We start from the raw sequence: 25,416 nt of genomic DNA on the forward strand, positions 1-25,416 counted from the left end.
TGACCTTCAAAGCAAAGAAGTGGGCTACATATTGCACTAACTTATCTTATATTACAATGCAAATTACTTCAAAAAGGTTATTAATTATCCAAGAAATGCATTCTTATAAAAATGTGAAGTAGTTTACTTGTGAAGTAATAAAAGATTATAGTTAAGAAATTGCACCCAGTAGCTGCTCTGAGGTCCCAGTCTCCCCAGTTGCTGGCACCTGACACCCCAGCCCCACTTCAGCTGCTGATGCAGAGCCCCTAACTCACACATGGTTGGAATTCCCCTGGTCCTGTGTTTAACTCTCCCTTGGACTCACCCCAAGAGGCACAACTGGCTCCCTGGCCATTGCATCTATGTGCTGGCTAGTCCAGCTTGATCTTCACTGTTGTTCACACATTCACAGGCACCACAGACACAAACACCCACATCTAGGAACCCAGGAAAAGGGTTAGAGAATAGATTATTCGGTAAGATGACAGGACGGACTGAGCAAATAGAGCATGGCCAGACAAGTGTACCAACCTTGCTTACCTGCAAGTGGCCTCTTTGACCCCTTGTCCTTCTATTTCTCTGTGATTGCTCCTCCCCAAATCATCTACCTTCATTTTCTTCCCTGCCTTCTTTCCTTCCTCAAATGTCCCATTATAAGTTTCCTGCAATCAGAAAATGCTCTTTCCCGTGTACCCGATAACGTATCCCATACCCTTAAGCAGTGACCACTTCTGTCTGCAAGGTGCTCTGAGAGTCATCATGATGGGTTGTCACCCTGGCACATAGTTGAAGCTTATCTGGGATGCCCTGGCAGGGCTCTGGGCAAGATACCCTCCAAGGCCATAATTCTGGTACCTTTGCCAGCTGCTGTTTTTCTGTGCTCCCTTCAGTGTGTGCAGACCAGCTTTTTACGATGTAGTCTAACAGAAACATGTGAACATGTGACAAAAAAACCCCATCATATCCCTCAGTCAAACAGTTACCAGTTATCAGTCAAACTAACTGGTAACATTTTAAATAAGACATTCTGTCAAAGAGTCTCACTGTTCAGTTCACACAACAATTGTCCTCTCCAATACAAGTAATTGGTTCCCTGAATAGTCTTCAAAAGGGAGAAGGGACACGGTGATCACATCAAAAATCATGCTTTTTATCTGTGTTAAAGGACACCTGGACAATTCTTACATATTCTTTATGAGGAACAAAGAAATAATCTCAGCAGGAACATCTCAACATCTTTTTTAATAGAAGTACTTTGAAAAGTCTTTTGGCTAATAGAATTCCCCTGAATAAATACGTGAAAAATTATGGTGTCCATAACAAAAGACTTACTATTCAAAATTCTATTTATTGATTTCATTATGCCAACTGTCCTTTGTCAGAAGTGAACACACCAGCTTCAGCAATTTACAAAGCATGAAATAGATATTACTCATCTTGTACTGGGACAGCTCTGTTCTTTAGTGTCCTCAGGCAGCAGTTATCTGTTTCTCAACTTCACTGTTTTTCCTTTTCATTGACAAATGCATTTCCAAACAGGGCAATGTTGACATCTGTGTCTGATTTGGTATGTTGAAATATTCTCTATTTTTTTAATATCTTTTGAAATTATTTGCCTGAAGTCATTCTCCAAGCTAGTGACTAAGCAGGACTTAAAATTATCATGTCTAGAAATTATCATGTGTCTGGGGATTCTGCTTTCCTGCTGGTAGGAATGGCCTTCTCCTATGCTGCAGTGTATATGACACTGAATGAATGAAGGAATGAGTCCCTACAGCATTATCCCATCTCGTGTCAGCAGAACTTCCAATAACAACATTCTGGGTTTCTTTTGATACTTAATAAGCCTCTAAGAAACCTTCTAGTATATATTAAAAAAAAGACACTACAATAATCTGTATATCTGAAAGAAAGTTGTATAAAATCCTGAGGTTTTTTTCCTGTCTAGCTATACAAAGACACATACACATCAGCAGTTTGTGTAAGGAGTGAACCATCAAGCTACAGCAGATCTTCACCACTTTCTAACAGCTACTAATCCTTTCACATATTCATTTCTGAAACAAACCCCTTAATCAACCTCTTTTTCAGGGCACTATGCTCAGTGATATGAACCAGAATGGCAAACACATAGCAGCATAACAGACAACAGCCTAGCACCTGGCATTGCAAAAGATGCTCCACCTTCAACAGAGCTCACAGGGATATCCTGCTGCAAGGCTGTGGAACTTGGAAGAAGTAAGCAGAAAACAGAGTTGAGATGGCATTTGTGAATGTAGCTGACTGAGCAAATTCTGATTATGTCCCATTTTCAAAATCTGGTGAGAATGCTGTCTCTCTCCAGATTTCATCTGGACTCAGGACTTGCCTTAAGATGATCAATTATCAGTTACAATGAGAAAAGGATGTTTTGGTCTGTGTCTGGTAGAAGAGAAATCTTCTCTTACTTCCTTGGGAAGATGTAATATTCTGACGTGATTCTAGATGAATTTGATCTGGTCTAAGTAAGTATCACCATCAGACTGCACAACCTACAATACAACAACCTTGCTTTTGAGGAATGTATCATATTGGAAACATAGAGTGCTTAATATTTTGAGATAAGTAATACAGAAGAATAAACCTCAGCATTTGTGGCTTGAAACTACAAACTTTCATTGACATAAGGAAGAAGCGGGAGGGCCTAAGGAGGCACAACAGGCACGAAATGATATTGCTTTTTCCAGTATTTCCCCCCAAACTATGTGAATTAATCACTTATATTTGCCTTTATTCAGCATTACCCAGTATGTAGAGATAAGATATTGATACTTTGGTCAACTAACTATTTTCTTCAGCAGCTCTTCTTTGACACCTTATTAAAAGAAACACAAAGAAACACAAATAGTATGAATCATTGCAGTAATACAGCTGAGAGGGAGAACCAGTTCTACCAATTTTCTGTATGGCACCAGGGCATAGAGAAACAGGTAAGGTCCACCTAACAGGTTTCAGATGTGACTCTACAGTATTAACAGTTAATATCAGCCTAAACGGGTATGAAGCCTGTTGACCATGATGGCCTAACTTTTCAGCGCAATTCACTTCAGCACTACATTGAAATTATCTATGTAAAAGAATCATTTAATGTGCAGTCGAAGTGCTCTTCTCGGAGCAGCGGCTCCATCCACCCAGGCTAGCTCTGACACTGCAATCAGTGGGGGAACATTCTTCTGGATTTTGGGAACCGGAGGAGCAGCCAAGGGGGTTTTCCCCTTATCACCGGAGAGTTCTCACTGAATATGGAGGAAGGAGTTGGACTCAGTTGGAGGGCAATGTCCAAGGTGTTTATTCAGTCCCACCTGGGGACATCTTAACCTTAGGGAAGCTGCTCCAGCTGAGCCCCCCTAGGAGATGAGCTCTGGGATTAAATACAGGGGAGGAGACAAACCAACATCCATTGACAGACAAGGTGGGAGTGGAACAGGGTTGGAGGGACATTCAAAGAAACCAATGAGAAGATAAAGGGAGGAACCTCCTTGGCTCCTGCCCTATCACTTGATGTCCTTACCCGAACTCTCCAGAAGCTGGGAGGAACAATCAAATGACAGACAGGGCCCATAGGAGGGGACTGGGAGGAACATGGGAGGATTGACAGGGAAGGGGGACAGGGACAAACCTCAGAACATAACATTTCTCAGGAGAATAGGGGAGTACAGAACAAACCATTACAATGAAAATAAATAACATAAAATACAATATGAAAATAAATAACAGAGCACAATGCAACAATGTGCATTCTTTCAAAATCATTAATGAAGGAATGAAAAGAAGCAAAAAATAAGACACTGTCTGTATACTTCAGGCTAACATAGATTCTTTCTGAGCATGTCCCATTCATGACATACACATAGTTTTTTCTCAGTTTATAAATAATTTTTAAAATAAATTAACCAATTATGAGACATGGAATTCAGTTCTAGCATTCTCCCTGTGTTTAACTAATAGTTCTATACTTCATTAATGTTTACTAAAAATATTATCCAACAGATGAGCTCTCTGGCAGCATAGTGTCATATCAACATTTAGGTAAGTTACAAATACTCAAATTTGTTATTATCTCTCACAAAGACTAAAATCTGGTGATAATTCATCTGCCACAAACATCAGTTGTCATTTTCTTCAAAGTTTTATTCTATCCATTTTCATAAGTATAAACTGGGAGAGGAATGGATGGAGAGCCCTGCAGAAAGGGGCCTGGGGGTGCAAACTGGCAGCATATCCAGTATGAGGCAGCAGTGTGTCCTGGCAGCCAAGACAGGAAACTACATCCTGAGATGCATCAAACACAACACAGAGTCAGAAAAGGTGACTGTTCCCCTGTATTCAGCATTGGTGCGGCGTCACCTGGAGCACTGTGTGCAGTTCTGGGCCCCATAATTTAAGAAGGATATGAATGTCCTTGAATGTGCCCAGAGGCAGGCAACACAGCCGGAGCAAGGGCTGCAAGTCACATCCTGTGAGGAGCAGCTGAGGATGTCAGGTTTGCTCAGTTTGGAGACAAAGAGACTGAGGGGTGACCTCATTGCTCACTACAGCTTACTGAAGAGGTGAAGTGGAGAAGAAGGTGATGAGGTCTTTTCCTTATGATTCAGTGATAGGATATGTGCGAAGAGTTCAAAGGTGTGCCAGAAGAGGTTTAGACTGAACACTAGGAAGCATTTCTTTACCATGAGGTTAGTCAAACACTGGAACAGGCTTCCTAGAGAGATGGTCAATGTTCCAAGTCTGTCAGAGCATAAGAGGCATTTGGACAATGCCCTTAATAACATGATTTAATTTGGCCAGCCCTGAACTGTTCTGCCAGTTGAACTGGATGATCATTGTAGTTCCATTCCAATTAAAATGAATCAATTCTATTCTATCCTATTCCATCTATTCCTATTCCTATTCCTATTCCTATTCCTATTCCTATTCCTATTCCTATTCCTATTCTATTTTTAAACCATTGCATATGGTGATTTTCAGAATAGAAATGGTACTTTTTTCATGCTCCAAATGAATAGACATTTTTATTTGGTTTACTTTCTTTTTTCATTTTCCTCTGATAAAGAGATGGCAAATATGTCAATGCAAATTCACAAAACATGACACTTAGAGCATTTGTCTTGAAATTATGCAAGCATCAATCAGATTAGACATATGACCAAGGTACAGAAACATGATGGCTAAAGAACACTCCCAAAAATATTCTCTAAATCAATACTGGGAAATATTTTTAAAACATCTATTATGCATTCTAAGTTCAGGCTTCTTGTTGGATATAACGGTATAAACTTTCTATTAGATTATGACATGCTTATTTAAAAAGCAAATAAAAGGCTTATCTGAAACAAAAAGGTGCTTTTTTTTTTCTTTTCTGAAAGAAAAAAGCAAAATTATAATGTTTTCCCTATTTATCTGCTATATATGTAAAGTCATTCATTATTAATTCTATATGCATTAATTAAAATTGTAGTGGTGGGGATTACTAGGAATCTTGTAACTATTTAAACTTAGGGTCAGCAACTGAAAGAAAAATGAAGGAAAGAAGATTTTTCCACTGCCACTCAAGAATTCTCTCAAATTATGATCATGTGTGTGTTTCTTTACACATTATCCATATTGTGAAGCAAGCAATCCTGTTGCACTTCTAAATATAATTAAGAAATTACAAATAATAAATGGAGACTAACAAGAAATGTTTTCCATTCTAGCTACATAGATATTCACCAGCACAGAAGTATCAGACTGCTTAATTAATTAGATAAACTACAGACAAAATTTAAGACTGCTTTGAAAACTCACTGTGCTAAAGAAAAGCAACTGGGGGTTAAATCCAGGTACATTTGTATCCAGAAGATAACATAAAGAGATTGAAGTCAGAGAGCAGTGCATAAGAACCAGTCATAATGGAGATTATATATGTAGCCTGCATGATATTATAAAAGGCTCAGGTCTCAAGGAACAAATTTGAATTATGAATTTTTATGCAGCAGTAGATACCTATTTTCTTATATATTCCTCAGCAGTATTTTCTTAGGATACACTGTGTATTCAGTTTTAAGAACTTGCAGACCACTCATAATGTCTGTGCAACTGTATTGTTTGGCCTAATTTTGGTAGTGGTGGGGGGAGTACAGGGTTAGGCTTCTGTGAGGGCCGCCAGAACCTCCCCCTGTGTCTGACAGATCCAGTGCCAGCCAGCTCCAAGACAGACCCACCACTGGCCAAGGCCGAGCCTGTCAGTGCTGACGGTAGATCTGTGATAACAGATTTAAGAAGACAGAAAAAACCTGAGCAATAGCAACTGCAGCTGGAGAGAGGAGTGAGAACATGGGACAAAAATCTCTGAAGACACCAACGTTAGTGAAGAAGGATTGCCTGGCTGCCCATGATGCAGAAATATGTATGATGCAGACTGCGGTGAAACCCAAAAAGGTCCACAGTGGAGCAGCACAAGGAGGAAACCACACCAGAGCAGGTGGATGTCCAAAGGAGCCTGTGACCCTGTGGAAGCCCATGCTGGAGCTGGAAGGACTTGCGGTCTCATTGGGGGTCCCACACTGGAGCAGTGTGGAAGGCACTCATGCTGGAGCATTCAATGGAAAACTGCATCCCTGGGAAGGTCTCACCTTGCAGGAGTTCATGGAGGACTGTTTTCTGTGGGAGGGACCCCATAATGGGGCAGCTGATGGATGTGAGGAATCCAGCCCCTGAGAAGGAAGGAGCAGCAGAGACAACATGTGATGAACTGGCTGCAGCCCAGATTTCCCATTCCCCTGTCCAACTGGCAGGAGCAGAAGTAGAGAGTTAGGGTATCAAATTCAGAACAGAAAGAAGGCAGCAATGAGGGAAGGGTGTTTTTAGGATTTGGTTTTATAGCTCACTATTCTGCTCTGATTTTGATTGGTAATAAGTTGAACTAATTTTTCCCCAAGTAAGGTCTGATTTGCCTATGACAGTAATTGCTGAGTGATCTCTCCCTGTCCTTATCTCAACCCACAATCCTTTTGTTATATTTTCTCTGCCCTGTCCAGCCAAGAAGGGGAGTGATAGAGTGGTTTCAGCAGGCACCTGGCAACAAGCCAAGGTTAGTCCCTTCTCCCGATGACTTTTAAATAAAGTATTATAATCTATGGGAACAAGATGACTGTAAAGAATTACAGCTCATTTGAATAACAGCACCTCCAACACACCGACTTTTGCTAGCATTGCACTTGCAGCATGCAGGATATGATTACTTTGTAATCATGGGCAATAGAGATTTGGAATGTTTTCTGAGGAACCTGCATTATTGTCACATAATAACATTGATTTAAGATTTTTCTCCCAGTGTTGGTAACAGTGACATCTGCAGAGAGCATCTAGTTTTGAATACTTGATACTCTCATCACAGCAAAGATTAATACTGATTCAGGGACATCAGCTAGGTTCGTCTTACAACCTCAAGAGAAGCTGAATTTGTTGATTTTTTTTTTTTTTTTTTGTAAGATGGTGATTTAATAAGTTTTCCATTGTCAAAGTAAAGACAAGGTTATTTTGATTACTAATCTATTTATTTTCCAAATCTGAAGTACTCTTCAAATAACTGAAATTCATGGTTCACATATAAGCATTAACTTTTAGTTGTTAAAATGAAACAAAGAGAGTCAATTCAATAGTCCATAAATTATAATGCATTTGCAGACAATAATTCAAGTGTCACCAGCTGGCAGTACTCACAGTGACCCTGAACTGGGTTTGGGTCTTGTGAGTACCCATTTTTCTCCAGGTGAACAACACTGGTTTGACTCCGAATGCAATATTGCTTGGTTAACTAACACGTCAAGTGAGGAGTACAGTGGTGGATTAACTCCTGTAAATTTCTAGGGTATTTTGCAAACTTAAGATCAGATATGTTTCTTGCTTCTCAGATTCTACAATATTGAGCCTACTTGACCGAAACTTTTTTCTCAAATTTGAATCAGAACTACTCATGTGGCTAGGCCAGAAGGATTTGATGCAAAGATGGAGAAAGACTATTTACACCTTTTTACTGGGCATGCAAGAGGCATTAAGAGTCAAACAGAGGACAAGATGGTGGAGATTTAGATACTAATGAATACTGAAAAACTCCCAACGATCTGGTACAACACAGAAGAGAACAAGCAAAGGATTATTAAAGATATGGACATCAAACAAGTGATACAAGAAGAAATAAGAAGAAAAACTATTTGTTTTCCCCAAGAAGCAGCTTCCTCCTAAGATGATCCCACAATTTACATTTCTGTCAATCTAGGTCCATAAATAGGGTGAAATTGTTCTCACCTTGTATATCTCCCTGTTGGAGTCCAGGGCATTCCTTTGGTTGCCCTGGAGGGTCAGGGACCTGGGCAGGGGGGTCTGGGACCCCAGCCCAGGGCTCAGAGAGACACTGGCTTTGATTTCAGTCCATGGGAAAAACTTCCTACACTGAGAGAAGGTTTACAGGCCACAAGAATGTGAAAAAATAGTAGTTTTAGGTTCCTAGCATTGAAGTGAATGGAGACAAGATGGAGAATCTGGGGCGTTGTCTCCTTCTCCTTCTCCTTCTTCTTCCCTCACTCCATTGCTGCATTGACATGGCACAAAGTAGTTAGTGAGGATTGGGTCAAAGTAAAGATGACCTTTTTAGTAATAGTGATAGACATTAGTAAGAAATAGTAAATAAGAAATACATAGTAATTAGTATAAAAGATAAAGACAGCCCATCTCAGGGGGAGACGTGAGGAATCCATGCAGCTGCGAACATCTTGTCGGACTCCGAGAAAATTGTAAAATAAGAAACAATAAACGAAGTATGCAACCTTGAGAAATCTAAACCTGAGAACTCCGTCTCTTCCTTCGGCTTGGCTCAGAGCTGTGCAGGGGAGCAAAAGACTCTAAAACCACCTCAATGTTAGGGTAAGCCCCCGACATCTCCCAATAGATAACTTTAAACATTACATTAGTATATGTAATGTATATATCTATACCTCAGTTGGTCTTTTCATGCTCCCTTTACTGATAAATGAGAAGCACTGGTGCTTTTACAGTACAATTCATTAGATCTCAGGGTGAGATGGAAAGAACCTGTCATTCCATTGATTCTAAGCAAATGTAGAAGTTGAACACAGACACAGATTTCCATAGAGTAGGAATGTAATTTTCTTAAGATAAAGTCTTCTCTATCAATATTTTTTATCACTTTCATACATCATATGTCTTCCAAAAACATTAGTACATACTGAAGAAAATGAGATTTTTTTTTTTCCTTGAGGAACTTATGAAGTCTATGTTAAGTCATCTGCATTTTGACAAAATTACTTCCATGCAAGGTCTAGTACTTGTAGTCCACTAAATATCTAGCAGATAATATTATGAATAAAGTGAAAAGCATCACTTTACACATATATACAGTATTAACACAACTGAGGACATAGGACACATTCAAAAAGCTTGCTTCAAAAATCATAAAACTGAGTAAGTGTGGAAAATCTCTAGAGGCACACACTGAGGTACACACATGGTTTGGCAAGAATTAAGTGTGCAGGGATGAATAAGCTACTAAACAGCTCTGAGGGCTGAAGGCCACGGACACCCACATCCAGGAAAGCCTGAGGCAGTGACACAGGAGCATAAAGTGTTATGAGCGCCTGAGGGAGCTGGGGTTTTGCTGGTTTCTCCAGCTCTCAGCTGGAGAAAAGGAGGTTCAGGAGGAATCTTAGCGCTCTCTATGACTGCCTGAAAGGAGGATGTAGCCGGGTGGGGATCAGCATCTTCTCCCACGCTACAGACAGGACAAGTGGACACAGTCTTAAGCTGTGCCAGGGGAGGTTTAGTTCGGACATTAGGAAAAATTTCTAGGCAGAAACGGTGATTGCACACTGGAATAGGCTGCTCAGGGAAGTGAAGCGTCACCACGGAGGTGTGCAAGACTGGACACGTAACTTGGCGGCACGGTTTAGGTTACAAGGTGGTTGGTGTTCAGTCATAGGTTGAACTCGGTCAAGATTACGTCTTTATCTTAACTGATTCTGTGACATCCTGCTGGGAGCTGCCCTCACGGCATATTCCGCACCGGACATAACTGGGGCGGGCGACCGGGCTTAGCAGCCGCGACATCCCGACGAGACGCGTTTTGTCTGCACAGAGAACGCGGCGGCGGCGCGGCCTGTAGCCGAGGTAGGCCTGAGCGCGGCGCCGGCTCTGCGGAGCGCGGAGACCCGGGCGAGGCCCAGCGGGGCTCAGCAGGGGCCGGCGGCACCGACGCAGCCCCGCCGCGGGCAGCGGAGCCGCGCGGGCCGCGCCGGACACGGCCCCGCCCGCTCGCCGTACGGCAGTGTCGCGCCGCGCCGGCTCTTGGCGGCAGCGGAACCGGCGGGCCGTAAGGCAGGTGCGCGGCGGGCGGGGGTCGGGCGGGCGCGGCGTGCGGGCCGCCGGAGAGGTCCCGCTGCGGGCGCTGCTCCGCGCCGCTGCCCGTGCGGAGCCGCGGTCCGGCAGCCCGGCGGGGAGTGGGACGGCCGGGACCGGCCTGCACAGGCGCGGGGGGGCGTTCCGCAGCGCGTGTCTGTGCCCGCAGTCCCCGGGGCAGGGGCGTCGCTGCGCTGCCGGCGGGGCGCGGCGTTCGGGAACAGCCGGGCCGCTGGCCGGTGCCACGCGTTGCCCCGGCGGGCAGCGCAGGCGGGCAGCGTGCCCGGGGCTGGCAGCGGCGCCGTGGCCGGTGGAGTGCTCGCTGTGCCCCAGCCCCGGCGCGCATCGCGGCGGGTGATGCAAGGCCGCTCTTGAAGGCCCGGGTGCCGTAAGCTCCTCGGGCGCTTTCTGGGTTTTGCTTGTCGGAACGGCGCTGACCGGAATGGTCAAGTGGGAAACGCACAGCTGTCGAATGTACTTTCGGTACTTCCTACTGGTATTAATAAATGTAGAGAACGAGAAGTGAAGAACGAAAAAAGCATGTGGTCGCATAGAGTGTTTTTCCCTCTCGGGTACTACTTCGATTTGGTTGGGAGTGGTACACGGACAGCTTTGCTTGTAAAATACATGACAGCCTTGTAGCATCCTAAGGCTTGCACTTCAGGTGCTTCAGGAGTGTGTATCATATTGGAATTCAAATAATACCTTTGCTTAAAACCGTCTATGAGTTCTGAATGTAGGTTTTGTTGTTGTTTTTAAAATACTAATATTGGTGTAGGCCCTTTAAGTCTTAAACAATTTAAAATGGCTTTTTAAACAATTGACTGTAAAGTAGTACTGTTGAAGTGAAATCAGTAACATAATTTCTGCAGAGAAGAAATCTGATAGTCAGGCTTAGTTACTTTCCAGAGGATAGACTTGGCTTGAGTCTAGCCAGTGACTAGAAAAAGTATTGGAAGTTTCAGAGACAGTGCAGCAAGGGTTATGTATGTCCGCATGGTAGGCTACAGAACTAAATTTTTAGGAGGAAGAAAACCGTAACAGCCATCAGGTCAGATGCAAACTGTCCATCGTGTAAAGTTAGGTGGTAAGTCTGATTAAACACATGCTGCTTTTCAGCAGATGCTGCAGTAAAATTATTTCCTTTGGAACTCACTTGCTTTGGCCAGAGGAGACTGAACTTACATCATCTTAGAATTATATGTGTAGATATTTGGAGGAGCTATCTCACATTTGTATGGGAATACAGACCCACTTCCAGATAGGGCCTTTATGCATTGTATAAACGAACTAGTTTACATGTTAGATATCAGTTTTGTGTAAAAGCTAGCTTGGCCTTTGGAAGATGTTAGGTCACAACTTCCACTGAATTAGAGAGAAGGCAAGAAATTGTCAAATGACAGTGTTTTATTCTGACAGTTCTGTGTTTACAGAACTTCCTTTGAAGCTAAATCTGAAACTCCTGGAGCAGGTCTGGTGGAGGGCTATGAAGATGATTAAAGGACTGAAACATCTCTCTTAAAAGAGTGGCTGGGGAGAGTTGGGCCTGTTCAACCTCAAGAAGAGATCAGGGAGAGGAAACCTCATAAATGTCTATACCTTTCTGAAGAGAGGGTATCAAGAGGATGAATCAAGGCTTTTCGGTGCTGCCAAGCACTAGGACGAGGCAACGGAGAGATGTTCATGCACAGGAAGTTCTGCCTGTACATGACAAAGAACTTCACTGTGTAGATGACTGAGCCCTGGAACAGGTTGTCCTGAGAGCTTGTGGAGTCTCCTTCACTGGAGATACTCAGGAATTGTCTGCACTGTGTCTTGTGCTCTAGGTTGGACCTGCATGAGCAGAGAGGTTGAACCAGATGATCCTCTGTGGTCCCCTTCAGCCTTACCCATTCTGTGATTATGTGTTCAAAGTTATTGTAATTTGGCCTCTAAAGTAGCTGCAGTCCCTTGCTTGTCAGTGTAATTTTCAGTTTTTTATTGTGTAGTGTTAGTTTTGTTTTCAGGAGGAATATTTATAGTTGATTTTTTTTTTTTTAACGGAGTTAAGAGAAAACTCATCCTTCATAAAAGGCTGGTGTATATTTCTGCAGGTCCTGTTGACCCACAGTGCTTTCTCTGAAAAAGTTAACCTTTATAAATATGGAACTGAGCTCAGGCTGGTCTGTGTTATTCTGGCATGTTTCATGCCTCTTCTGTTACGTACTTATAGGAGCTGCTAATGGGGTGTGGAGGTGGTTGGGGGAAGGAAAGAGGCATGTTGTCTTTCCTGGTTATTTATAAAGTAAATTTTATTTGGCAGCTGTTAAAGGTGGGATTAATTCTAGCTGATATGGGCGTTTTGTGTGCTGAACAGGTTTCTTTTCTCCCTCCTACAAAATTTCCCCATAGGAAATTGAAAGTCCTCATTACTCCAAATAACAGCTTACTGTTTTCCTGGTAAATTGTTTGTAGTAACAATTGTTGAAGTTGGTGTTGAGCACTTTCTAGCCTACGCATTTTCTTAAAGTGAATTACACTTTAATGTTTGAAGAGAGAACTGAGACTAAAATCTACTCTCTAGTTCAGATAAGCTTACCTCATCAAAAGCAATTTAACAAATGACCTGTGCCGTGTAGCTGGATGTTTGTTGGAAATATAACAGCTGATGTCCGAAAAGAGAAGGGTAGAACCCAGAAACAGAGACATTAGACTCTTAAATCCCAAACTGTAATCCTCAGATCTCTGTTATCGTTTCATCCTGTAGCTCTGTTTTCAAAGAAAATGTTTGTCTAGTGTCTCTCCACTGTAGCAGCCAGTAGGAGGTGCTTAGGTGATCTACTGAAAAAAAAAGGGAAGACAAATCCAATTATACCTTCACTTTCATATTATCTTTTAGTAATCCATGATTTAAATAACTGATTATCTGCTTCTAAGCTGTGAGTTCAGAGGTTACCAAAGTATTTGATGTCCATTAATTCATCTCGGCATACCTTAACTTTTAGTCTTTTTGGCATCTTGTGGCAATGAATTCCCAAATTCAATTATGTTCTTCATAGGAAAGGCATTCTACTTGGTATTATTCTCACCTTAAACTATTAAGTTTTGTCATGTGCCTCCTTACTCTTACATTATGAGCAACAGTCATTCATTGTGGATTTAGCCCTTCTTGCTTTTTAAATACCTCATCACATCACAGAAAGGAGCAATTTTGTGTTTATTGCAAGCACAACCCATAAGGGGATGCACAGGTGGGGCATTCTTTATGCTCATCTTTGAGGAATTTGGTTGCCTCTGTTTGCACAGTGCCAATGTGAGCACATTCCTATACCAGGTGTAGGAGTTTCATCACATTCCAAGTGCTTGAGATTTGTGGCTAAAACAATGTTGACAGCACAGCAATGTTTTGTCTGTTTCTGGCCTGCACAGCATCAAAGCTTTCTTCCACCCTCCCTGCCCAGCAAGTAGGCAAGGGGGTGGGCAAGAGCCTGTGTATGGACACAGCTTGGACAGTAGACCCAAACTGCCCAGTGAGATAATGCTGTACTGTGTATGCTCAAAAATGAAAACAGAGGTAGAGGAAGAAGAAAGGGTGGTTTTTTTGCTTTCAAGATGTCTGTTTTTTGGAGATTAATAAACTGGTGCTTGTAGCACTGGTCACCCTGTGGGATGTGGTAAGCATTTTTTTCCTTCACTTGTGGAGTATTTTTCTTTTTCTTCCTCTGTTTAAACTGTCTGTATCCCAACTCTGTAAGTTTTTTGTTTGTTGGGTTTTTGTTTTTTTTTTCTTTTCTTCTTCCTGTTTTCTCCCCTGTCCCACTGTGGGGGGTGAGCAAGCGGTAGCATGGCTGCTGGCCAGGGTCAAGCCACCCCAACACTGCACAAACACCTAAAAATGTGATTGAAAGAAGCAATTGTGATTGAAAGCAGCACCCTGTGGTTCTGTGGTAATGGTGCTCACTGAATTAACCAGTGGTGTGAAAGATCCCTGTGCTGGGTCTTTCTTGAGCTTATTCTAGATATAGATACTCCTCTTGAAGTTGTACACAGCTGTGTATAGTTCTTCAATGAAAGTCCATTAGACTGGAGTGAAGCCAAAAAAAGTCAGGCTTCAGTAGCAATGTGGATTGTTTGAGTATTGCAGAAAGGACTGTTGGTGTTTTCTGTCTTCTATTCAGTACACAAACATGTGGACTAGTGTTTGGTGGCTCACCTGTTGCTGAGCACAGCTCTGGGATGCGAAATAAAACTCTTCTTCTTCTGTCTCAAATCTCTAGTGGGTGCTAGAGAAAAAATAACTTTAAAAGGAAGGTGCAGAATGTTTTACCTAGTTGATATTTTAGGGATAGAAAAGTTGCTGGCTCTCCCCTTTCATTGTATGCAGAACTTATGGGTTCTGAGTCCCTAGACTTCACCATCATTTGTTCTAAGGCACATGTTTACTGTGAGCCATCTATTAGTCTTGTTTGCCCAAAGGCACCTTGGGTGTTTGGCCTAAAAAATACACTGAATTTGATATTACAGGCCTGAATCTTGAACATAACTAGGTCTTAGAGCAAGAACAGATGATTTGTGGAATGATAGGTTGGTGATTGAAACATTTGTCAGGTGAATTGTGGAGCAAATTTCAGTCTTCCAGTTGTAAACCAGCTTCTGAGAAGTTGTGAGAATAAGTAGATGACTTTGTACAGTTGTGACTCACTTGCCTGCATTCAGATACTTTGTAAACCAGACAGCCATTTAAACAACCACTCCTTTCTCTGAAACTGGTGAGGACTGCTGAATTGTGTCACTTAGTGAGTTTATATTTGGAAACTGGATTCTGATTAATTTGTTCAAGAAATAGCAAGACATTAGTCTTAGCTGCTGCTCTAAGGGGGAGCAAGTGTTCAAAAAATGAGTAGACATGCATTTCATGGAACGGTTTAGTGAGCATGGTGGTATTTGGTCAAAGGTTGGACTTGATGATCCTGGAGGTATTTCCAGCCTTAATGATTCCATTATTCTAATGTGTCTTCTCCTTGAAAGATTAGGGAAGAGTTTAGACGATCTCTGAAAGTCCTCTCTTCCATTTCTTATAAAAAAATTATTATTTGTGGTGAGTTGACCCCAGCCATTAGCCAAATGCCAACCCCCCCCACCTCTCAGTCACTCCCCTCAGCTGTGAAACGGGGTGAAAATAGCAGACATTTAACAAGGAAGACAAACCCCAGGAGTGGATGTGTGTGTCTTTGTTCCCCACACCCCTTGCTTCTCCTTTCCCAGAGTTTTTACTGCTGAGCATGACATATGGTACACATCGATGTTGCTTCCAAAACATGTATATAAATAAAATGCTTGATTATATAATTTTCTTGTTATGGTAGCATTTTTGTTTCTGGGGCATCTTTAGTTGATTCTCTAAATCTAAACAGGCAGCTTATGTGCCATGTTAAATACTTGCTGCTGTAGGACACGAAAGAAAGACGAAAGACTCCAAGTATTTCAGGAGGCAAAGAGTATAGAAGGCTTTATTGTCTAATTCTTACCACCTTTTATAAGGTGTTCCCACACAGACCCGATATGGTTGGTGAATAGGAACGACACCTCTCTAATCCCATTGGTGAAACTAGAGAAACAGCAAAACACTGCCTGGAGAAAGATTGTTTTGGGAAAGGATAGTTATTCTGCCAAGATTGTTTTGAGAAGAGGCTTTCTGGAGAACTTTTCCCTTGGGAAAGAGTTAGCACTGCTAGCAGGCTAAAGTCTCTTCAGACATAGATATGTTAGGCCCACAAATACTCACAATAATTGTTCAAAGGCTTTTAACTGTTCAATGGGAGATTCTTGTGTAACATGTATGCATGTATTAGCTTACAGTACAATTTTCTAAAATATGTTTTAAGAAATTTTACATCTATTCTAGCAGGATATGACTATGACTGAAGAAATGCAGCCATTTAAAAAAATGTTCAGCTGGAAAAATCCTGGTTTAACCTCCTCAAATTACTAGAGACATAATGGGGCTATTCTCTCTTTTATTATATCTGCCAAGAATAATATTATGCCTCAATTTATGTTCCCCTAATTTTCTTATGTAATAAGCAGACATGTTTGCAAGCTTTGAAAAGACGGTTTGGGATTTCCTCACTGTAGGAAATTATACAGGTGTCTTTCTCAAAATATCCTCTGCATATATGACTAGCATTATTTTAGACAGACAGCCCAGGAAACATTGGCAGCATTTGTTGGTTTGGATTCTAATTTGCACTTGTAACATTGCAGCACTACCTTTTTCTTTTTTTTTTTACCCTTTTTTTTTTTTTTTTTTTTTTTAGTTCTAAGTCTAAACTGCAATAATGATAAATTTTCAGTTAGAAAGCTGTTACTTGCTAGTCATTGAACGGCTGTTTGAAGTGCCTGTGTGGCATGTGAGCTCTGAAGAGAAGACAAAGGATCCTGCCTTTTGTAATATTACTTTTTGTGACCACGTGTCTGTTGAGTGTTGCTAAAATGTATTTTTTTTTCTTTGTAGAAGAGCCTCTGCCTTGAAGTAGGCATGTTTTCAGGCTTTCTTATAATGCAAGGCAGACCTTGAATTAAGTTTTTGCATAAATTTTTAGGCTGAAATTTTGACTTTTTTCACCCCTATATCCTACCAACATTAAGTCATATTTAAGGTAAATCAAGTGGGCAGTGGTCTGGCTTGGGACAGCTTATTGTGTGTCTGTTATAACCTTGGGTTTCTTTACAACTCTCTTTGAGGGGGAGAAGGTAGTATTGCCTCCAGGCAGTGGGAAGAAGTTCTGAAGGTGAAGGTATTCCAAAAGTCTGGTATGATTTGGGCTGAAAAGCTTGTCTTGATAGGTTGATTTTTGGGATTCTATGGATCTTCACTACACTTCAGTATTTGACCACATTAGGTCTGTGAGCTGTTTATGAATGTGCCTCTATCTGCTTTTCTGATAGGAAATACAAACTTGGAACTTTTTAACCACCGAGCTGGACTGAACCTTCAGTGTTCTGTGACAAGGATCCAATAAGGATAAAAGGACTACTAGACCATGAGTAGTTTATTTATATGAACATACCTTTGGAAAAGTTTTTATATATGCTGACAGGGAATTTTCGGAAGAGTGTTAGACTAAGGGGTAGTGTAGTGTATTCAGAATTAAAACACTTTCTAGAAGAATTATGGATAAAATACTCAGCTTTCAGGTTCCAGTTGCTGTGTATTACTGGAAAGATACTAACAAGAGAGTTTTCTACAAACTCTGTCATTACTTTCTTACTCCTTCCCTCCTCAAAAATTATGACAGGTATCAAAAAACATACTGAATGATAGAAAAAGCATAAAGGACATATTTTAGAAAGTACTAGAAACATTGTATAAGAATTAAATGAACACAAATTCAAATACTGCAAAACATAGCAAACACTTAAAATTGCACAATACACTTGTATTATTTTAATTAAATTGATGTGGACATTTAATTAAATTTCTGTGGACAATGACATCTGGTTCTTATTTTATGTAATGAGTAACTTTCTACATATGTCTGTATTATTTACTGCATCCCTTGGTTAAAAGTCTGACTCAAAAGCTGCTGGAAATGGGATGACTTTATTTATAGCTGATAGTTTGGGAAACTTTTCATTTAGTGATAGCCAAAGTTGGCTAGAATCTGTGTTTCTTTTGAAGGCCATTTCCATACTTTTAGTACATGACAAATTAATTTTCTTGTCCATTACTGGAAGGGCTGTTGAATCTATAGCTTCTTTCTTAACTGGTCTAAAACTCTGCATATTTCTGTTCTGAAAAATAATTCTGTAATTTAGATACTTGCAGGTTTTCTGTTTCAGAATGCCAGCATTACCATTATTATTACCAGTTTTAGTGATAAAGTTGCTTAACATCAAAAAAACTACCATATTTTCTCTAAATGAGAAATCCTGCTTCAGTGCTTTCATAGAATAATTGTTCTGTAAGATTAAATGTGAATCTTGGCATAAATTGCACTTTGCTTACACAGCTACTGTGTGTTGTCTGCAAGATGCAAAGGTTTTATTAGCCATAATTAATTATTAAAGAAATCCATGAGAAGGAATTTCAGTGTTTGGCAAGACAGTTACTTCAGAACTGACATCCTATCTTTGCAGGTAGTATGAACATTGCTGATGACTTTGCTGTAAAGAAACTGAATGACATAGTGATTTATAAGAAGAAAGACAGCAATCATACCACCTCTCTGTTATGATTTGAGTAATAATGTACAGGCAGGGTCTTAAGGATTAGTGTACCTGGCTTAGTCTTTTATTTTTTTGCATTTGAGATCCTTTATTAATGCTGAAATAGATTGCATTTTTCTCAAAAGGGATGTTTAGTGTTTCCTTCAAAAACATTTGGGAGAATGTTCCAGATACAAAATTATTCAGTTCCCACCTTGAGGCTTATTGAAACCCTATTTTGAAGGAAATCAGCATTAATTATGAAGGATAATTATGGTGTTGAGTGGCTAATAAACATCCAGTTATTTAGAAATGGGGGCTAATACAGCATCTGAGGCATTTGTTTAGTTGTCTAAAAATATAGTAAGTGATTTGAGTGCTCAAACACATCCCTGCGAGGCTTTAAAAACCTCACAGAATTGCACCTTGTAATGGCCAGTAAATCACACTGGGGGCTTTATCTTTGTATGTGCTTGCTCTTTACTGCAGGAGTGTGTTCCAGAGACTTTTTTTTACTACCATCTGAACAAGTTCTCCAGCATGCTCTTAGCCCAGCAGTTATGAAGTTGTGTATTATACATGTATTATTATAGCACTTACGTTTGCTAAAGTGCATCCCGCATCCTCTCAGCCATCCTGTGAGATGCAATGTGTGTGTTACTTAGCTGTCATTAACTCAAAGTTTTTCTTTCTCTCACCTATTTTTTTAACCCTCCTTTTCCTTCCTTTGAACACATACATCCATATTTACCTTCCCTGCATCACATCAGTATTTTCCTTCCCTACATCTCTTCCTTTTGTGACAAGCCTTTCTGGAACGGAGTAAGATGAAACCCCTGAGGTTGTTTTCAACTGCTGTTGATGGTGTGGTGTGTAACAGAGGTACAGAGAGCCCCCTATTAAACTTAAAGCAAAACTAAAGAAATGACACCTCCACCATCCCCATCTTGTATTTGTGGCTTATGCCTAGTGTTTAAATGAACATACATGTTACATATGTTGAAGTTGGAAATCTGCTTATATCTCTACATGTAAGGCAAGTCTCAAAGTTCCTGTTGCTTGGGATACAGTTTGTCTCTTGCTGCAGGGAACTTAACAGTTAAGGTGATGAGATGTAAAACTACAGACATTTTTCAGTTAAACAGCTGAATTATGTTTTATGTTCTTGGAAAAGGAAGATGAATTATTCTGAAGAAAGAGTTGTTTTTTGGTTTGTTTTTTTTTTTTTCTTTTTAACAACAACAATCCTTAGTCACTATCTCAAAGTACATCTAAAATGAACACATTATTGAGCCAAGCCACATGTTTGGCATCATCCCAGAACAGTATTTGGCATAATCACAGGAAATGCTTCTCCAGCTGATGCTAGCAGGCAGTGTTAGGCAGCTGGTGTTTAATTGCATGTGCATGGTTAAGATTATGAAAAAATGTGGAAAGGGTTAATACTGTATTGAACAAATGACTTGTAATTCCATTATTTGATATTACAGATTTTTGTTTGTTTAGTGACTTCTGTACTTAAGATGCTGAAATTGTCTCTTACGTGAACCATGGAACATAGAGGCACTGTTATGCCTTCTTGTTATCTGAAGCACTTGTTTGAATTTTGGTATTCGCTGAGATGAATATTGTGTGTCAGGAAGCCACTGTTTCTTCCTCAGTACATATTCCTTCATCTTGCCGTCGCCCTTTTAAAGATTGACCCAGTCTTGGCTGGGGATCAGCAGTATTTGACCCAGACAACTTGAGAGAATTCCAGGGTGATGTCTGGGCCTTTTGTAGAAAGTGAGATGTCTGAAAGCGTACAGTTGTTACTACATCAGGCAGCACTGTTCATAAAGGTGCAAAATACAAAGTCAGAAAATACAATTGTTTTAGTGCCATGCCTGCTACTTCTGATTAATGTCCCAGACATTATTAAACCACTGTTATCCCTGGCTAACAACTTTGATGTTAGGTGTATATTTGTATTGTTTGCATCAAACATGCTTGGAGAAGAAATTTTATTGAATCTCATAAAAATGTTCTCAGAGGTCTAAAATAACTTTTTTAGATAATGGTTTCATTTTTTTTTTTTTCTTTAAAGTGTTTTCTTTGAAATATTTTTCCTTTGATGTGTATGATGTAGAGAGGATATATACCGAGGAGAATGTGTAGTTTAGGTTTTTTTTTAAATATTGAGTCTTATTTGTAAATAAAATGACAGGTTTACCTTTGTGTTAATAAAGCTGCTGAAATTAATTGTAGCCATTCAAAAATGTGTTCGTATCAGTAAAATTTAATGTTTGGGGATTTATTTTTAGTCTTCTTACAAAGTAGTTGTAAAGTAAAATATTGTATGTGATGATAAATTTTAAAATGTCTTGATGTGTCCTTATGGTCTCACTGTTTCATTTATATATATTTAAAATGTAAAAAAAAGTTACTTCACTGTCCCTTTAGCTTTGTATAGCCTTGTGGGTGGGATATCTTTTGGCCTTTTAGTTTCTTTTTCATTTGAAATGTTTCCACTTTCTGAAGTGAAAGAGAAAATGTCGTTTGAAATACTTTGTCGTCAATAGCAACCTGCTACTCACTGCCAATACTTAAAGCCTCTTTTTCTTTATAATGTTCTTTGATTAGGTTAGCTGCTAGTAATAAGTTCTTTAGGTTTTATAAACTGCAAGTTTACATAGGCAGCAAGAAACTTGTTAATAATTGGAAGAATTTTAAGTAATGTAGGCAAAAATCTGGGAACATGGCTTAATATTCCTTAAGTACTTTAAACAGAATTACTGCTGTGGAGTCTTAAAGAACAAATAAAAGGTAAAATATTATAGACTAAAGAAGCTGGTACTTCAGGATCGTGTAACTTTGGATTTTACTGTGATTTTTAGCTGTGTTAATGCTATGTTATTCCATCTTTTGTAAGGGAAGAAAGAATTCTGTTCAACTTGGACATTGACGTACCAGATCTGAGCATTCACCTTCACTTAGCCCTGCTGGGCGTCTGGCTTGATCTGTTAGAGAGCATAGGAATTCAGTAAATTTCAAAAGGATATGTCTTTTACAGTAATCTCTGTAATATTTCAGAGAAGAAGAGAAAGAAATGGTTATGTTATTTGCTTGTATTAGAAACATAGGAAGGCCAGGATTTGGAGGAAAAACCTAAGTAGCCTGTGAAAATAAGAAAACTTCTCAATAATTTTTGTTACATTTGTGGTATGGCTTGATTTTTTTTTTAATGTTTCACTTTAATGAATAAAAACCTTCTGAGATTATGATTCATGTTCACTTTCAAACAATAAACTTTTAATTATTGCTTACCTGAACTCTGAGTATAATCTGTCTTTATGTTTTACTTTTTCCTATAAAAAGTTTCAGTGTTAAAATCACGCTTGTTTTTAAAAGAAGTAAAATAGACTTTAAAAGTTACTTTCATCTTCACAAGGGTGAAGAAGAAGGGTGGATATTTCTCTTTCTGATTTACAGACAGACTTGGTGGAAAGTTTAGTGTTTTTTAAAAGAGGCAGGAAATCTGAGATACTTCTAGGAAGCATGAGCAGAATGCACCCAAAATGCCTTGACTGGGGGTGGGGGAGGAGAAGAAATATTTTTACCATGTAAAGTCACACTGATATGGAGGTTAAATTCCCGGTCCATCTGTCCTATGGAGATGGTTTAAGAAGGTACCTTTCTCATACTTGTCTTTAGGGGGAATGGGCAGTAGGATGGCAAAAGTTCATCTTCTGTATGTGGGCCCTGGTAAAGAGTATTTAATTGCTGCTGCCTTTTAGGTCCTTGTTCCAAAACCAGCAGATCTTAGCAGGATCATTTGGTGATTCAGATGTTTCAGATCCACTTGTGGGCAAACAGATACGTTTCTCTCAAACCAGAAGGAATTAGTTACCCTTATGATGGCTGTGGAAAGACAAGGAGTAGCTGATCCACTCTAAAGGCAAAGTGATGTGGGCAGGAATCTACATAAGAAGACTTTATGTGAAGGCAGGTAACATGTTTTTTTAAGAACCAATATAAATTTACATTGCATCTCATAGGGCCACGTGATTTTTGATTTAGTGTTCAGAGCTGGCTCTCTTATTCCTCTATTGTGGAATAGTAGCCAAAGTTTAAAAGTTTTACCTTGTTTTTCTATGTTAACAGTGGAGTAATTAAATGCACCTGCATTCTGTTTACTAGCTGCTTTTGTTTTCATGTGGTGCCCTGCTGAGTGTGGGTGTCGTGTACCAGAAGCAAAGGGGACTGTGTGAAGTTAGACTGTAAATGAGATGCAGAAGCCTCGTGTGAGTGCTCTGCCAAACCAGCCCTCGCAGACACCCGCGAGTTCTGAAAGCACACAGGCAAGCGTGGAGCTGTCTTTGCTAGTAAAAGATGAGGGTTGCAGGGCTGGATTTGGCTCTTTGGTCATGCCTGTGGTCAGGACAGTGTGCCCTTACTTATTTTCTGGTGTTTCAGGTTTTCTGTTTCAGGAGCTGTTAATAAAGGAGAAAGAAATATCCATTTAAAATTCAGTTTCCTAATAAAGGAGCCTGCTGAAGATGCTTTGAAATTTATAAGTGTGTGTGAAAAGTGAACTTTTTATAAGTATATTCTAACTTTCATAAATTACCCTGCATGGTATTTCAGAAAGGACAATTAAAGTAATATTAGAGTTATGCTGTTACTTTTTTTTTTTATAAAGGCACATAATGCTACAGAAAAAGAATTTGAATGTAGGTTTAAAATAAATAGGTAAAATGGACCCATTAGCTCTCATAGCTAATGGCAGTTCTGTCATTAGAATAGTGTGAGAGTCATGTACCCTCAAAGTCTGGACACCTTACTTCCCTTCTAATAATGGTCACTTATAATGTTCGCAGACTATTTTCACTAGGAGCTATGCTGGTGTGAATTACATGTAATATATTCACTGAATATATCAAAAAAGCTGCATTGATGTTCGGCCTTGTATGCTTCTGGGCTTGAACACATGCTCTCTGTGCCCTTCACAGTCAAAGATTTTGTATTTTCAAATTTTGTAGTTTCATTGTTTTAACATTTGTCTCCAAAATATCAGCTGTTGTAAAATCAATCTCAAAAAGCATTTTAATGCAAGGTGGGAAAGCAAGCAGACATGACAAATCAGTGACATTTCTCCATTTGTGACTGGAACACCGCATCTGGATTTCTTTTGTGCTGTGTTGCAAAGCTGATAGCTAAAATACAAATGCAGTCATTAGACAAGGGGAAGGATAATTAGATAAAAGAAGAGAGTTCTGTACTATATGACTGGGGGGAAGTAAGTTTATTAACTCTGTTACAAGGTCTTTAAATTTTGGATGGACGTTGATCTTCAGGCACGCTAAGAATGATGCAGATCATTTGGTTGGTAATGGTATCATTAATTGTTTCAAAAATAATCTAAATCTGTATCTTATCTGCTACCATCAGAAACTCTAGCTGTGCGTTAGGGTTCATTAAACAATTCAGCTGTGGGCACCTTTTGAAATTAAATAACTTTGAGAATAATTTCAGTAAAAGGCTTGGAGGAAGTACAGTTTCAGATGGAGAACAGCTGTGTTTTGGTGCATAGATATGAGCCTGTTCCACAGAGGAAATAAGACTGCCCAGAAATAAGCTGTAGTTCTGAGGAGAGTCTTTCTCTAAGTGTGTGTGCACTCCCAGTAGTGAGATGAAAACATCCCAAGGCATAGTGTTTTCAGTTTTCTGGTAGCCTTTTTTATACCCATTATCTCTTATAGTAGTTCAGTGCTATGCCTTTGACAATCTTTATTTCCTGTCATAATTTTCTTTCCGTTTTGCTGGTTAAAGGTGGCTAAGCACTTGTCAAGAAAGATGCCTCTCTCTGCATCAGTGCCAGAGGCTGTTAATGACCTGAAAGCTCCCAGCATGGGCTGTCTCAGGGGAAATCTTCCCGTAGGTTGTAATCACTTACTGCTATTGGGAGCTAAAGTTCAGTTACATAGATTTCACTATAATACTCAGTGTTAGGGCTGCCAAAGAAATAATTGCCACTTTGCCTCATTGCTGGTAACTTTTATTTAGGTAGGAGAGAAGAGAACCACCTGCTGAGTGACCTCTGCATGTCACATTTCTTGCCTCTGCTCTGTGTCTTTCACCTCCCTTTTACTGAATTTTGATTATCGTCATTTTAAGAGATCTTTTTTTAACTGGCTTAATTGGAGTTTCTGCCAACTTCTGCTAGCTCGAAAAGGTCTTTCAAGTTCATGATGCGAGTTTGTATTTATACTGTTAATAAAGCCATGTTATTTATTTTGTTCTCATCTAGGTACTTGAACTGGGGTTTGATTTCTCATCCTATGGATCACTGAATGAGTAACAGATGGCCTTGCCTCGTCTTACAGGCGCTTTACGCTCCTTTTCAAATGTCACTAAACATGAGGATTACAGTGAAGAATTAGCTGACTTGACGGTAAAGCTTTTTTTCTTTTATAAAGCATAACTGTAGTAGGAATAATTTGCTTTCTTCATTTGCATTGCTATTATATAAGAGTAGGCAAGCAAGAAGGGCAGAGTGTGTAGTTTCCTGTACATTCCTTCATAGTGTCCTCACTCAAAATCAAATTTACTGTAGCTTTGTGATTTATACTAAGCCCTTACAATCATGATGTGTTATATGAAAAAGCTTGCTTGGTTATGTTACTTCATCTTTCAAGAAGTTGGGCAAGGCTGGTGTGCTTTTAGCTCTGAGCTTGCACAGAGCTGGGAATCCAAACATTTCCCTTCTAATATTAAGTTCACTGAATTTAAGTACTTCTTTTGCTTCTCGAGAAATAATGCATTAAAGCAATAAAT

General features: G+C 39.8%; 1 protein-coding gene across 4 annotated transcripts in view; it reads left to right on the forward strand.

Moving 5' to 3' along the window:
• Positions 1–10,165: 10,165 nt before the first annotated feature.
• ASCC3 (activating signal cointegrator 1 complex subunit 3) overlaps positions 10,166–25,416 on the forward strand; it is a 254,871-nt gene continuing 239,620 nt past the window's right edge. The window contains exons 1-2 of one of the 4 annotated variants that reach the window (XM_040058833.2): positions 10,166–10,185; positions 24,890–25,033. In XM_040058833.2, the coding sequence (XP_039914767.1) occupies positions 24,944–25,033 (90 nt within the window). In that variant the 5' untranslated portion in view covers positions 10,166–10,185; positions 24,890–24,943. Of the gene's footprint in view, positions 10,186–10,341; positions 10,397–10,755; positions 10,897–13,801; positions 14,067–24,889; positions 25,034–25,416 lie in introns of those variants that run through there. The other 3 variants (XM_040058830.2, XM_040058831.2, XM_040058832.2) reach the window with 3 other exon arrangements.

The sequence above is a fragment of the Hirundo rustica genome, chromosome 3 (assembly GCF_015227805.2).
Source record: "Hirundo rustica isolate bHirRus1 chromosome 3, bHirRus1.pri.v3, whole genome shotgun sequence".
NCBI lineage: Eukaryota > Metazoa > Chordata > Aves > Passeriformes > Hirundinidae > Hirundo > Hirundo rustica.